Source organism: Cydia splendana, chromosome 9 (genome assembly GCF_910591565.1).
Source record: "Cydia splendana chromosome 9, ilCydSple1.2, whole genome shotgun sequence".
In the NCBI taxonomy this organism is placed as follows: Eukaryota; Metazoa; Arthropoda; class Insecta; order Lepidoptera; family Tortricidae; genus Cydia; species Cydia splendana.
The window spans coordinates 20,961,284-20,976,275 of NC_085968.1; the positions used below are offsets into that span (position 1 = coordinate 20,961,284).

Genomic DNA, 14,992 nt, shown 5'->3' on the forward strand with positions numbered 1-14,992 from the left:
TATTCCTTGACCTTGAGGTCTTCGAACGCTTACGTCGACCACGCGGTCGACTAATCGAAAGTGCTTATTTTCATTTATATGCATTCTAAATAAGACCTTATCTGTTAACAATAAGGATTATTCTACTTTAAAGTAGCTTATACATGTTTGTCATAATTATATCGCTGGCAACCTCGCCTCACTGTGTTACTGATAGTGATAAGTTAAGTCAGTATGATCAGAGCGCCGAGCCTACCGCCCGGCTACGTCATGCTCGTATTATAATAATAAATAAACATATAATTTAACAATGTCGATTTTAAGAACGATAGTGAGCATTCGAAATGTGAATAAGTGTCGTATGTCGTGTGTGTTGGTTCAAAACGTAAGTATTGTGACTGATTTTACTATAACACAATTTGCCGGTTCACGGTGCAACTGATTGGGTTGTTTACATTCGGTTTAAACCAGAAAGTTACATCACTTGACATGCTTAATAACTTAATTACATTATTACATTTATTTATCGTATGGCGGTTACACACTGGCTAAAAACATTACAGCCAACATACAAAATGAACTCGTATTCTTCGTCAGGTTTCTGAAGTGGTCTTTAATTTAGATGTGAGCATGTAATAATAATATAATAACATACTCTTTATTGTGCACCACATAGTTAAAAAGGGAAAACAGATAAGAATACAAATTAAGGTAAGAACAGTCGGTCTTATCGCTAAAAAGAAGTGCTTCCAGACAACCTTTGGATATCAGGAAACCAATAATTAACAACAATGAACGGGTAGTGCCGGCGATATGATTTTAATTAAAGAAACTTTAGATAAGTAAATAGTAAATAAAGACTTGTTTGCCACGTTTCTACATACTTTACATACCTAGCTGGCGACATGTAAGTAAAGTACCTGCGGCAAAGAAGGCCCGCCTACTTTCCTATTACTTTCAAATATTCATACTTTTATTAAATGTGAATGGCTGAATGGGTTCAAATTTTGCGTCCATGTTCGCTAGTACCATAGACAAAACTTCAAGTTCATATTCAATATAAGAAAAATAAAAATTACGATTGGTGCACGTAACTAAATCAAATAAAAATAGGAACGTAAAATAAATATCAATAAAAAAAAACAAAAATTAGCTGACTTCCATAATCTATATAATTATACTACATAATACCTTTGATAATACTATTAGAACTCGACAGTGCCTTTTTAGTTTTGCACACCAAACTCGTGCACGGAATATTTATTTTTGTACAAAACCTAAGTATTATTTTTGAAAGTCCGCTAAATATATTTGCCTTGTAACTTATAAATACCTACGAATTCATTGACATCTCATTCACACACACACACACACACACACACACACACACACACACACACACACACACACACACACACACACACACACACACACACACACACACACACACACACACACACACACACACACACACACACACACACACACACACACACACCACACACACATAATAATATGCTAAAATTATAACATTTATAACCCTTCCTGAAGTATGTAGAGTAAAAATGCCATAGCAACAAACAACTTGTATTAAATAGTACAATCAGTTGTTTTTAATAACGACAGATATAGTTTTAAACTTTTAACTGTACCTATTAAAATTTGTGTAATGTGTATGCGTAGGTATCTTATAAGATAACGCAATGAGCTGATAAGATGTGTTTCAATTTTTTGTCAAAATAACTAAATAATGGGCGTAATCAAAGCGTGATAACACATCAAATTATCATGTTGAGATTGTTTATTGAAGATCGTACAAATTCTTATAAAATATGTGAAAATGTTTATTTTTATCATAAGTATAGGGCTTGTTTACACTACATGCACGGGGTTGCTAAAAGTTCTGGCTCTGGATACTTACTATCGATTTCGTAATAGGATTGAGAGGCTCTAGTCCAGCGCTGGACTCCTGGAGGCTTATTCATGTAGTAATTTCTTGTTACCAAGTTGTTATGGATCATAACCGATTGGTTATGATATTGTAGCTGATTAGCTTCATATACATTACAAATGGATAACAAGGAATTAATAATTTAATAGGCCACCAACTGTACTTTAGTTCTGACTGAATCCATTACTCATAAGCTCATAACTACCTAATATAAAGACTATCGTATTCCACCTACCATTAACACTCGGTAAGAATTGGTAGACGTAATATGGGGCATTATCTATGAAAAGGGACCTTATTGTCGATGGTGCTTACGCCGCACAGCGTCGCGCGGCATTGCATTTATATCGGAGCATCGTTAATAATGGTGTAAGCGCCATATTGTAGTCGGACACAACCATAATAAATGTTTAGGGCCTACCTAAACATTAAAAACTTTAAAAATATCATTTAGATTTGCCGCATGCCGCTTCAAGACAATGTTCTTAATTAAAATTTGTCATCAGGATAGATTGGGGCCGAGAAACAATGAATCAATCAGATTGCAAGCATCCCCGTTGGGAGGAGTGGGGAGACCGTTCCACACGACAAGTATACTGGACAAGATTGTAGCGTTCAAGCTCTCGGACATCGGGGAGGGGATACGAGAAGTTGTTATTAAAGAATGGTGAGTTTTTAAATAAAGAATTATTGATTTTGGTTATCAACCCAAAGATCTAAATTTTAAATCAGACAAAATTGTCATGTGAGCTATGGGTCTAACTATGAGTGTAATGCCACATTTGAAGGTTACTAGCTCAAAGGCCTTTCAGTTCCGAATAGTATCAAGCTATGGGTATCTCTAGAACAGATTTTGAGAAAAATAAATTCCAAGGAGTAAAATGAAATTGGACTCTCACTGAATTACAGTGCTAAAAATACTATATTTGTTGTTAAGTAATGTAGTATAAAATGGGTGGCTCACCTTTTTTTTGTTGTTATTCTGTCCCGTCAGCTAGGCGTCAATAATAATGGTATTGTCTGTTTAGAAAAAATGCTATAATACATTCTACTAACATCCTTAGTAGAAGACCCATTTGGTGGTTTAAATACCAATAAGTCAGGGTTTTCAAAGTGACCCAGGTGACCCTAGCCATGGCAACGAGGGACAAGAAAAAGTTAATTCATACAAATATACGTGAATATACCTACATAAATATTTTCTAAAGGTTCGTCAAAGTCGGCGACAAAGTACAGCAATTCGACAATATCTGTGAAGTGCAGAGCGACAAGGCGGCGGTGACCATCACAAGTCGGTACGATGGCACCATCACAAAGTTGTACGCTGATGTTGATCAGACGGCATACGTGGGGCAGCCGCTTATCGATATAGAAGTTGAAGAAGATGGCGCCGAAGGTAAGTTAACTTAGTAACTTAGGTTAGATTCAAAGTTAGCGAGAAGTTAAAAGTGTGACAGTTATCTGATGGGGTGACAAGTTTAGTGCTGCTGACATATTTTATCGTTGATTCATATACCGAAATAATATACCGAAATAAATTCATATAAGTACGAAGAAAAAGTGACCAAAGCTTCTAGTGTCCAGGGCTGGATCCGACCAGCGTCCTCTGCTATCGCGGCAGATGCCTAAGCTCCTTAGCCACGTGGGTCACGGCAGCATGGGTCGAATTTTTCCAAGTATATGCAATTTCCTGAGGGCTTATGGCGCCCTCTATAATGTATTCAAAACATAGTTTAATTTGTTCTAATCCCATCAATCAATAGGTACAACGCTGGTCTGAAAGTCTTAAATAAACTATCAAAATATCAAATGTCCCCTAATATTTATTTATTTATTTATTTCAGATTCTACACCGAGTCCGCCTGAAGAAGTAAAGAAAGATGCTGCCGCTCCAGTAACAAGTGACAGTCAAAGGATTAGAGTTTTGACCACACCAGCTGTCAGAAGAATAGCTGCGCAGTTCAAAGTGATTTTTGATTTTATTTGAGAATTTTTTTTTTTTGTGCCCTTTTTTCTCGTAAATGTCCGTACCGCGAGCGAGCGCACGGTCTGACATCATTTAGATATAATTTTGATGTGAAAACAAAATTTTGAATTGGCCTCAAATAATTTGAAATTCCTCCAGTTTCTATTAGTAAACTTATATTTTATTACTCTTATTCATCACGTCAAACCTTTTAATTTTCAGGTAAACCTGAGCACCGTGAAAGCAACAGGCCGCAACGGCCGCGTCCTAAAAGAGGACGTACTCGCACACCTGGGTATCAGCGCCGAAAAATCAAACGAGGTGCCAGACGCCGTGCAAACTGTGCAAACACCGGCCAAGGCCGAGCCAGCTGACAGGACGGTGCCGATTACCGGCTTCATGAAGGCCATGGTGAAGTCAATGTCCGAATCTATGGTGAGAATCTTAATTGAAGGAAAAATAAAAAAAAAGTTGTTGTGATCTCCATTCATCATAAAACAAGTAACAAACAACTTTAAACAAGATAAATGATGAGCTTTCTAAAAATTTTAATAACAAAACTTCCGTGAGACACAGACACATTAAATATATTAAGTCGAAAAACGCTCGACATGTTTCACTCCGTACCGAGTAGTGTCATCAGGAGCTTGCGTTGACGGTGACGGACCGGCGCAGCTTTCTAAAAAGGTGATAATTTAGGTTTTGTTTCGAAAATCTTACTTGGATATTCACAAATTGACTGATTATAGATTCGGTAGATTTTGTTATCTAAATCCAGTGCAATCTAAATTTGTAGACAATTCGTTAAAAACTTGTCCTCGAAAGTGACGCGGTTAAAACGTTCGGACGACGTAACTACTCTTTCTTTTATTAATAACTTTGTATCTTTTTGAAAAGATATAAGGTCATGTGAATAATTTATTCTACTAAACTCTAAATCATAATTAGATTCCAAAAAATGTTACCACTGCAATAATTTGTTTGTAAAATAGTAAATTCCTTTTTATAAATAAACACGCTAAGATAATTTATTTATTGGTAATTTTACTCCTACGATTTAAAACAGTACTTTTACTTACTTATTTTTACATAAATACAAGACGCGCTAGTATAAAGTGGCAACATTGTCTTACTTTTTTTGGAATCTAATTATGATTTAGAGTTTAGGGGCAGGAGAAACAGTATGAGGATTCCCTACAAGTGTTTCTCTTGCTCCAATGTCGCATTTTTTTGGGTACCTACTACAAACAGGAAGACCAAATTTTTGGTAAAATAGATGTTAAATAGGACCTTTTTTCATTTCAGAAAATTCCTCATCTAGTTCTAAGCGACGAATACGACGTTACAAAACTCTTCGAAGCCAGACAGAGCATTAAATCCCTAGCCGAGCGGCAAGGTGTAAAGCTCTCCTACATGCCCATCATAGTGAAGGCAGCTTCGCTAAGCCTCACGGAGTACCCCGTATTGAACAGCAGTCCCGACGCAGCCTGTGAGACACTCACGTATAAAGCGAGCCACAATATTGGGCTGGGGATGGATACGCCAAATGGTCTGGTTGTGCCTGTTATTAAGGTAACTACGATGTGGTTGTTCTTTAGTCACATTTGTAAAAAAATATTGATTAATACTTTGTCAAACATGTTGGTATCTGACGTGTATAGGTATCCTATACAACAGAGCGAAGAATGTTTAAAAATTGGTAGTCTAGCAAGACTAATTACTAAATGTTCAAATGTTCAATGCCATTTTTATCGAGCAAACTTTATGTTATCGTCTACCATTCAGTAATATCGGCATATTTCTTAATTATATTTTTTAAAGTTCGCTGACAGAACAAAAGTTGAAATTACACATATGTGCACATCTAGCGTAAGGACCCTTTAAGCATGGAACGCCACATAACATATACATGACAGTCAGTAGTTTGCGATAGTTTAGGCGTGTTTCTGATTTTATAAAATAAAACAAATAACAAGTAGGTACATAATGTAAATATTTTCAGAATGTACAAAATAAGAGTATACTGGAAATAGCGCGCGAGCTGAACGTTCTACAGGAGAAGGGGATGAGAGGGCAACTCGGACTGAATGATCTCAGCGGAGGAACGTTCACATTGTCAAACGTCGGGGTGGTAAGTATCATTTTAATACATACATTAAAGCTTTTAAATGACCGAAGACCGAGGTTCAGATATTTCTCCTTTATTTGGAGGCAAATAGCCAGTGTATACACTATACAATGCACCAAACCAGACCCGTATTTCACCAGATTGGCAATTGTCATCTGACAATTTAATTGACGTTACGTTTCTGGGTCAGGCAGGTGATGATGTACTTATATATTATGTCCATTGGATGGATGGATGGATGGAAATGGATATCCATTGAATCAAGTTACAATATTAGGTACGAACTCGATTCGGTATCGTCTTGGGTGGTCCCATTCGTTTTTCGTCAAGTTCTTAAATTAGTCCTATTCTGCTTTCGTCACTCATTCTACATTCGTCACAATCGTCGGTGGCTTTCAATGTAGAATGAGTGACGAAAGCAGAATAGGACTAATTTAAGAACTTGACGAAAAACGAATGGGAACACCCAAGACGATACCCTCGATTCAGACTCGAATTTTGAAAGTTGCATGGTCATAAATTAAATATGGAAAGTGAAGAGGTCCAAAATTAACCCTTTTCCAGGCCGCACCAATGTAGAAGATTTACCAAAAAGATCCAATTATATTCCAAAAAAAATAAGTTTTGTTGATTCCTTTGAAGACAAGTGAATTTTTGCGTGAGTTCAATCTAATTTGAACCATAAATAAGAACACTAATGTTATTGACACGCATGTGGAAAAGGATTAATATATCAATTTCTTGAGATTGCTAACAGAACCGAGGATTGTTTAGTAACACGACTATATGCGGAACATATCTTATTTGTTATTTTCCTTTGTTCATTGCTGTTTTTTTGCGACAGTAATAAATGTTTTTTTTGCCGAAATATCGTTGGCGTGGAACTTCTATGGAAAATATCTATAAAACCAAAAGCACCTCATATTTTAGCAGTATTTAACGCTTATCAAGGCATCTTGCTTACTATTGCTAGTAGAAAGTGCTCCTAGTTTAGTAGATATTTCCTAAAGGTCAAAGTATTACATGCCAATGTTCTACCTACATCTCATTGCATTTTTTGTTGATTTCAGGTTGGCGGAACCTATGCTAGTCCTATTATATTCTCACCGCAGGTGTCAATAGGCGCACTAGGAAAAATACAGGTAAAACTATTGTTCGAATTCATAGCATTAACGTATTTGTCTCCTGGTCACTGTTATTATAAGTACTTACTGCTGTGCATTATTGTTTCTCATATTTCAATGCTATTCTAACACAAAAAGTTAAACAATACGTGAGACACACCTGTTACGAGTTGGAGGTGTGTCATTAGTCACTTACTGCATCTTACTGTTATAATGTTGAAACACAATCAGCGAACAAGGAAAACTAAATGAATTTGAAAGATTTTATGTCACAAATTCAACTATTTTGCTACAAGAAGAAGTGTGTGGTCATATTATATATTTATAAGTATCTATGTATTTGTATAAATTTATTTACATACAATATATATACAGTGGTACTACTAAACGAAATGAATAACTAGCTTAAATCTAAAATAGGCCCTTGAGGCATTGTACCAAGGATGCTGGCGGCATTTCCTCGCTGTATCGCAATGCTGATACGTTGTGCGAGGTAGCCGCCAGCTTTTCGGTCTCCAATTTGTATAAATATATATATCTAGGTATAGATATACTTTTAATTACTTCTTAGGTACCTATAGGTTAACTGGAAGAGATCACTCTTAGGGATAAGTTCGCCCTTGTACTATATTTATATTCTGTCTGATGTACCTGTATTCCTCTGTACAATAAAGTGTTACTTACTTACTTACCTACTTTACTTACAAAATATTTATAGCTTAGAAAAAACCGACTAAGTGTGAGTCGAACTCGCGCCCTTATTTTATATTTTTTTCTCTTAAGAACAACTCACGCTTGACCTTTCTCATAGGTTTCCTTGTAATCTTATTCAAAATCATTTAATTTCCAGGTCTTGCCGCGTTTCGACGCCGAAGGCAACGTAGTGAAGGCCCACATCCTCACCGTGAGCTGGGCGGCCGATCACCGCGTCGTAGATGGCGCCACCGTCGCACGCTTCTCCAACCGAATCAAGCAGTACCTAGAGAATCCTTATACGCTTCTATTAGATTTATAACAACGGTTTTTATTATATAAAATATATTATTAATAATAAATGGATTTTTTTGCTGTAAAATCTAAATGGTCAACTTTTTTTGCTACTAATCCCAATAAGGCTAGTTTTCTTTATGGGTTGAAATAAAAGGTCATATCGTCAGGTGACAACCAAAATTTACTAATTATTAGTTTAGAGCTATAGTGATTATAGTGAACTATAGTAGTACCAAAACAAAGGTTATATATTTTTTTTAATTTGTATTTTTTTTTATTCTTGGGATTAGTTGCAGAGCGGGTCCCAGGCTCCCATGAGCTGTGGCAAAATGCCGGGATAACGCTAGGCAGATGATGATGATAATAGAGTATGTATTAATATTTTTATTTTGATAATACTGCCAAGGATCGTAAATATATATTTTGTACATTGTTTGAATATATTAAAAGAATTTTATTTTCTTTGGCCTCCATCATTTCAATACCTCTGTCAATATTTTAATTAAGTTATACCACATTTGTTCTAAATAGGGAATATTACGCAAAACTCTGCGTAGAGGGTGTCACTAGCACAATCACAGGGCCTACCGCGATACAAGAAAATCGTAAGTTCGGTTTCTGCCTCTCTAATCACTCTTGCCTATTCGATCGATAGAGAGGCAGATAACGAAATTTCGATTTTCGCGTTTCGCGGTAGGCCACCCTGTATGCGGTTCGTTGCATTGATGCATCAATGTCATAGTGAAAACTTGTCAAAAAAGTTAACTGTTTAAGGCCTAGTATGTATAAGTTACTCTATGATTTACTAAACAAACTAATGCTGCACAACATTGCAGTAATACTCCCTATTCTATATAAATTTTATGTGGGAAGTCTCTGTAAGCGGTCTTTTTTTAAACTAAATAAATAACTGATAAAAAATGTAGATTGTCTATCATCAACCTATTAAGAAGCTTCAAAATAATAAAACAGTAGAAACTCTCTCAGGAAACATATATTTTATGGTAGTGATATTGATATAGCCATTATCAAATAATTTTCAATTATATTTCTCATATTTTTAACGGTCAAAATATTCAGACAGTCACAGAGAGCGCTGAAGCTTTCCTTTCTTATCTTGATAATTGACCATAAGTTTGCTAAAAATATAACCGGGAAATTGTTTGATTAGCCTACATGCACCTCTACCTATATTAGAAAGATTTTTTCCACGAAAGTTATCGAATAGCGTTTCGAATATACCATGATCAATCTTTATCGGTCAGATTGGCCAGTTTAGCTATATAAAAAAAGTTAAGACCGATACGGCTTTTCCCTTATTAACCCTTTGAACGGCAAGAACACCTACCCTACATGTATCGTTACTAGTCGCGCCCATCGCGCCAAGGAGCACTATAGGTGTTATGGCGGACGCTGTCAAAGTAACTTCACACTTACGAGTAGGGTTTACATTAGCTCGCTTGCGCCCGGGATCTTGGCGTTTGAGTGATGTTTGTGTTTATGACATAAAGCGTTCAAAGGGTTAATAGCTCCATATTCTCTCCATACTTCATCCGGGACGAGGCGTCCGACACTTCAGTTTTCTATAGAAAGCGTCACGTGGTCACCAATCACCCGTCATAGAAAACGAGTATCGGAAGCCTCGGTCCGGACCCGGACCTTTACGTGAGTCTCCCTTTAATCGTTATTACCTCAACACAAAAGCCTCACAACTGTATTTTTCATTGTAAAACAAACCAACTGTCAACTATAAAACACATGATGTTTTCTCGTTATCATTCAATCAAACTCCCGTTTAACATCCAAGCATCTATTGCCGTCGCAAGACCTGGAACCTGGTGACCTTAAAGTACGCGATGGTCCACTCCGGGATACAGTGAGGGGTGTACTCCCGGTGAAACCTGGCGAAGACTTCGGCGAAGATCAGAGCGTCGATGTGGTTGACCGGCACCCATTTGAGCGCCAGGAAAGCCATGTCCACGTCACAGTATTTTTTATCTAAAAACACATTAATGTCATATGAAATTACAAATTACATGATCGTATCTAGTGAGATTATACAATCACACTCGTACGGGTGGTAAGGAAAACAAGAGATTAAGTAGTTTGGTACATTGGATAAGATAATTTGTTGCTAGTTGCGTCGCTGACTCAAAACATTACTCTTTTGTACGATTCCCTAACCTAACGCCCTCCCTAATCAAGCCTAACGCCTCGGCCACGAAACGCACGCTCGAAATGTGATTTCCGTGGCCTTTGGGCTTACTCATACCTGCTATCCTGATAAAGTAGACCTTCCTAGGCGCGCTGATCTGTATATCACTAGGCCTCAAGGCCAGCAGCGAGCGCTGGCGATCATTCCAGTTCCGATCCAGCTCCCGCATGAGGCTGGATCGCGCGGGCTTCGTCAGCAGTCCATTGAGCTCGTCGTATTGACCGCCACTTATCACGTGGGTTACGCGAGAAATGGCCTAAAAAAAGATTTAATTATGGTAAACCTCAACTAGTGAGCACGTATACAAGAACTCATTTAATCAGACAGTATTTATTTTAGCTAGTGAAATGTTGAACATTTTGACTATTATATACCATAGCAATATTTTTTTCTATACCAAGCACTATTGACCTAGTTCATCATACCCAGGGACTTAGTACAAATATTAAAATACTAGCTGTGCCCGCGGCTCCGCCCGCGTGGAATTCGGTCTGTTCTGTTTCTCTCCCTCTCCCCTGGAGGCGGAACTTGAAGTAAAGTTGACAGATGGATATGCTAGATTGCTAGAGGACTGTAGTCCAGATAAATTATTTAACAATTAGGTACCACTAAATAAAACTACACTCCTAAATCAATAGTTTTTTTCGCCCCTATACAAATTTTACACGTGATTTAAACGACAGAGTAGTAGGTGTATATCGGACGATACAGTAAGGTGTACGCGCGCGAGCGAAAGCGAAGCGGCCTGCCTGGCTAGAGCGCCACTCACCGTGGTCTTCTTCAGACTCCTGAGGAAGACCACGTGCCCCTTGTAACCTCAATGCGAAACTTTCGAGACTTTCGCGAATCATTCGATTTTTTTCGGGAAGGCATGGTAATGCGTATAAAATGCGAGTCCCAAATCGTTTGACTCCGCAAACGACCAGTGCCGGATTAAGATATTTTGATGCCCTAAGCATTTCTAGACCATGGTGCCCCCTCTCCCTCGGGTCATCAAGATTATATTGATTTTTTTTGGTAAATTGAGTGACGTTCATTGCTGCATTACAGCTGAGCATGGAAATCAGTCACATCATTTTATCACGAAAATTGTCAGTCCTGCAGCAGTAACGTTGCAACAGAGTAATGCTGCTGCAATCGCCACCCGAGTATCACCTTTATCATATCATAGAATGTTATTGAAAACGCGAGCAAAGCGAGCGCGAAAATTTTTCGATATAAAAAACACAATTTGATAGACAGTTGTACATTTTTACTTTTAGTCTCAACCAGGCGCGAATGCAGGATTTCATACAGAGAAGGGATGGGACAGTTTTCTATCAGCCTAGCTTCGCATAGGGCTCGATATTTAAGGGTCTCAGCGAGGTTGTTTTCATACAGAAAAGATGCAAGAAAGCAGAGCTTGGAATTGACCAAGTGAATTGAATTGGCGAAATGTGAGCAAGGCAGAAGGCCCAGCTGCGAAAGAGGAAAGCTTAGATTTGGATCCACGCCCAAGTGTAATTAAGGCAGAAGATCAACTTTGCCGTAAGGCAGAAGGCCTCGCATAAGACCTCACGCCGAACTGCAAAAGAGTGGCTTGAAATCGAATCTATGCATGTAATCACGACTCTTCTACAGCTTGCTCTTTGGCTTCACTCGAAAGCGCTACTTGATAGGATGCTTTTAGTTTTCGGCTTTCACGGGGCCCCTGAGACCTAACTGCCAAAGTGTTATCACTTTGACAGTTAGGTCTCAGGATCGCGGCTAAGGAGCAACTCGCCTTGGCCGACAAATCTGCCGTGCAAGAGAGCAAAATTCGCTATAAAAATCGGTAACTTATGTCGAAAAAATCGGCTGGCCGCAAGCCTGAAAGCAAGATTTTATTCCATGACTTTAAGGGCCTCCGTGTAAGGTCAAATCGAATGCCTACTTTGGAGATGTTCATACGTACCCTCACTCTCTTACTTTTAGTATGGAAATCAGTCACATCATTTTATCACGAAAATTGACAGTGCTGCAGCAGTAACGTTGCAACAGAGTAATGCTGCTGCAATCGCCACCCGAGTATCACCTTTATCATATCTAAGAATGTCATTGAAAACGCGAGCGAAGCGAGCGCGAAAATTTTTCGATATAAAAACGCAATTTGATAGACAGTTGTACATTTTTACTTTTAGTATGGAAATCAGTCACATCATTTTATCACGAAAATTGACAGTGCTGCAGCAGTAACGTTGCAACAGAGTAATGCTGCTGCAGTTGGCACCCGAATATCACCTTTGTCATACCTAAGAATGTCATTGAAAACGCGAGCGAAGCGAGCGCGAAAATTTTTCGATATAAAAACGCAATTTGATAGACAGTTGTACATTTTTACTTTTAGTATGGAAATCAGTCACATCATTTTATCACGAAAATTGACAGTGCTGCAGCAGTAACGTTGCAACAGAGTACTCGTAATGCTGCTGCAGTTGCCACCCGAATATCACCTTTATCACATCTTAGAATGGTATTGAAAATGCGACCGAAGCGAGCGCGAAAATTTTTCGATATAATAAACGCAATTTGATAGACAGTTGTACATTTTTACTTTTAGTCCCAACCAGGCGCGAAAAAGTTTGCTCCTCCTTCCTGAAAAGCGCCATAAGATTCAGGGGCAAACTTAAGTCAATCGCGTGTTGTGGCTACCCCCCCTTTTAGGGTTTGAATTTTTATAGCCTATAACCTGGCCGGGGATTTTCTCGACAGATTTGTAAAGTTTTCATCAAAATCCGTTCAGCCGTTTTCACGTGATGCGCGTTCAAATAAACAGATAAACAGACAAACAGACAAAAATTCTAAAAACTGTTGGAACGTGTTCTGTTATCGATTCTAAGTATCCCCAGCCAAATTATTTTCGAATATCTTCCATGTACAGACTTTCGACCCTCTTCAGCTTTATTATATGTATAGATAGATATGTATAGATAAGCGCTGGTGACAGTGGTGATTGTGACGCCCACGACAAACCTGACTGTTTAAATAAAATTTTTAGAAATTTATTTTAACTCAATTTTTTCTTGTATAAATAAACTACCTACTATTATACACTACTGTACATTATTGCACAAAATTATGTACAGTATTAAGTGCAAATTAATAACAAATTAAACTGAATATTTATAGTTCTATTACTTCTAATACGCCATCAGATCACCGACATGCACGACCCCTCGTCGCGAATTGAATACCTAACAAAATCCATTATCTGAACATCAACCATACGTCAACGGCAAACTACAACACATTATCGCGCACGTCTGAACTGCAATAACATGTAGGTACCTAGTGTTGGTAGGAACTCGAGCCTTTTCAGTCTAAATTTGACTTGTTTTTAAATTTGACTCTGAGCTAAAAGAACTTCACGGGTCTTTTAAGTTTCAGATCGAGTTCTTTATTGAGTTTTTTTAAACACAACTAAAAAGGACTTGAGCCTCCGAATAGAGACTATCGTATGAGTTGTGTTCCTAATAGGCCATGCATTGTGTATAAACTAAAGACAATGGGACAAACTTTTGCGAATAAAATTAGTTACTTGCAAAGGACTCAAGTCATTACAAAAGAATCGGGTCTCTAACAAGTTGAAAAGAACTCGAGTTTCGATTTAATCATGTGAGTCTGAAAAACACAGTAGTCTTAAAGCAGAGGAATTAAAAGGACCCGAGTCTTGACCAACACTAATAAAATGTGACAGGTAAGGTAGTGGTCGATATAATACTTATATTGAATGTGTTCTGAAATGAGCATAAATATTTAAATTACACGGAATGAAATTGTGAATAAACTTACTTTTTCGTGGATGTAGCTAATAAATCTATGTAATACATTGTGTATGTAAAACTGACTGTTACCTGTTTCGTGCCAATTTTGAAATCTTTTTCTCTAAATGATGGATCCCAGATAATTCGGAGCACTCGAAAATCTATTTTCGTCATTAACCATGTAAATGGGTTTTGTAATAATATTAGTTTAGGTACTCTCTTCTTTTCAGGCTTATTATCCTTAGGTTTTCTGTTGAAAAATATCGTCTTCGGGAAGCCATTGACTAGGTCGAATTTTGAAAGTTTAGATAGAAATGGTAGTTTTGAGTCGACCTTTCGGGGTTTTATAGGTTCAAGGGAATGAAATTCAGTTGAATTTTGAGTAAAATTGGTTTGAAAATGTATCTTCTTTGTTGAGTTAGAAGGGACTCGCCATGCGGAGGCGTAGCGGGCTAAGATTAGGCTGTGGCGATTCACAGCGGCTGCCAAATGAAATGTGTTAAGGAGAATACATTTTCCTAATTTTAGTCCCCGTTCCATCTGAAATCAATACGGTGCCGTCATCTTTAAAATATAATTCACGGTTATTGGAGAAATATATTTTGCTTATTATACATACCACAACATTCCCTTTGAACCTCGTTTAATTTCGTAGTTAGTTTTTTTGCATTTTTACTTAGAAATAATTACTAGTAATTTAATGTGTCCATGAAGTAAAATTATTCACCTAATGCCATTCCTAACATGTCAATTTTTGGCACCGCGCCAAGTGACAAGTAGTATTTTCATATATTTTTAAAAAGTTTGTAAAAAATAGTTTTTATAATAATAAGCCATATACCAGTTTTATATTTCTA

General features: G+C 37.5%; 2 protein-coding genes across 2 annotated transcripts; one reads left to right on the forward strand and one right to left on the reverse strand.

Moving 5' to 3' along the window:
* Positions 1 to 226: 226 nt before the first annotated feature.
* LOC134793798 (lipoamide acyltransferase component of branched-chain alpha-keto acid dehydrogenase complex, mitochondrial) lies at positions 227 to 8,207 on the forward strand. Its single transcript, XM_063765475.1, has 9 exons — positions 227 to 364; positions 2,437 to 2,597; positions 3,139 to 3,326; positions 3,775 to 3,896; positions 4,119 to 4,331; positions 5,202 to 5,468; positions 5,899 to 6,027; positions 7,095 to 7,166; positions 7,999 to 8,207. Exons 1-9 carry the CDS (start codon positions 290 to 292, stop codon positions 8,161 to 8,163), a joined length of 1,392 nt encoding a protein of 463 aa, XP_063621545.1. The 5' UTR covers positions 227 to 289; the 3' UTR covers positions 8,164 to 8,207.
* Positions 8,208 to 9,932: 1,725 nt separating this feature from the next.
* LOC134793799 (uncharacterized) lies at positions 9,933 to 14,909 on the reverse strand. Its single transcript, XM_063765476.1, has 4 exons — positions 14,755 to 14,909; positions 14,226 to 14,675; positions 10,411 to 10,609; positions 9,933 to 10,136 (listed from the first exon to the last, which is right to left on the reverse strand). The coding sequence occupies exons 2-4, from the start codon at positions 14,673 to 14,675 to the stop codon at positions 9,949 to 9,951; spliced, it is 837 nt and encodes a 278-aa protein (XP_063621546.1). The 5' UTR covers positions 14,755 to 14,909; the 3' UTR covers positions 9,933 to 9,948.
* Between the last annotated feature and the right edge of the window lie 83 nt (positions 14,910 to 14,992).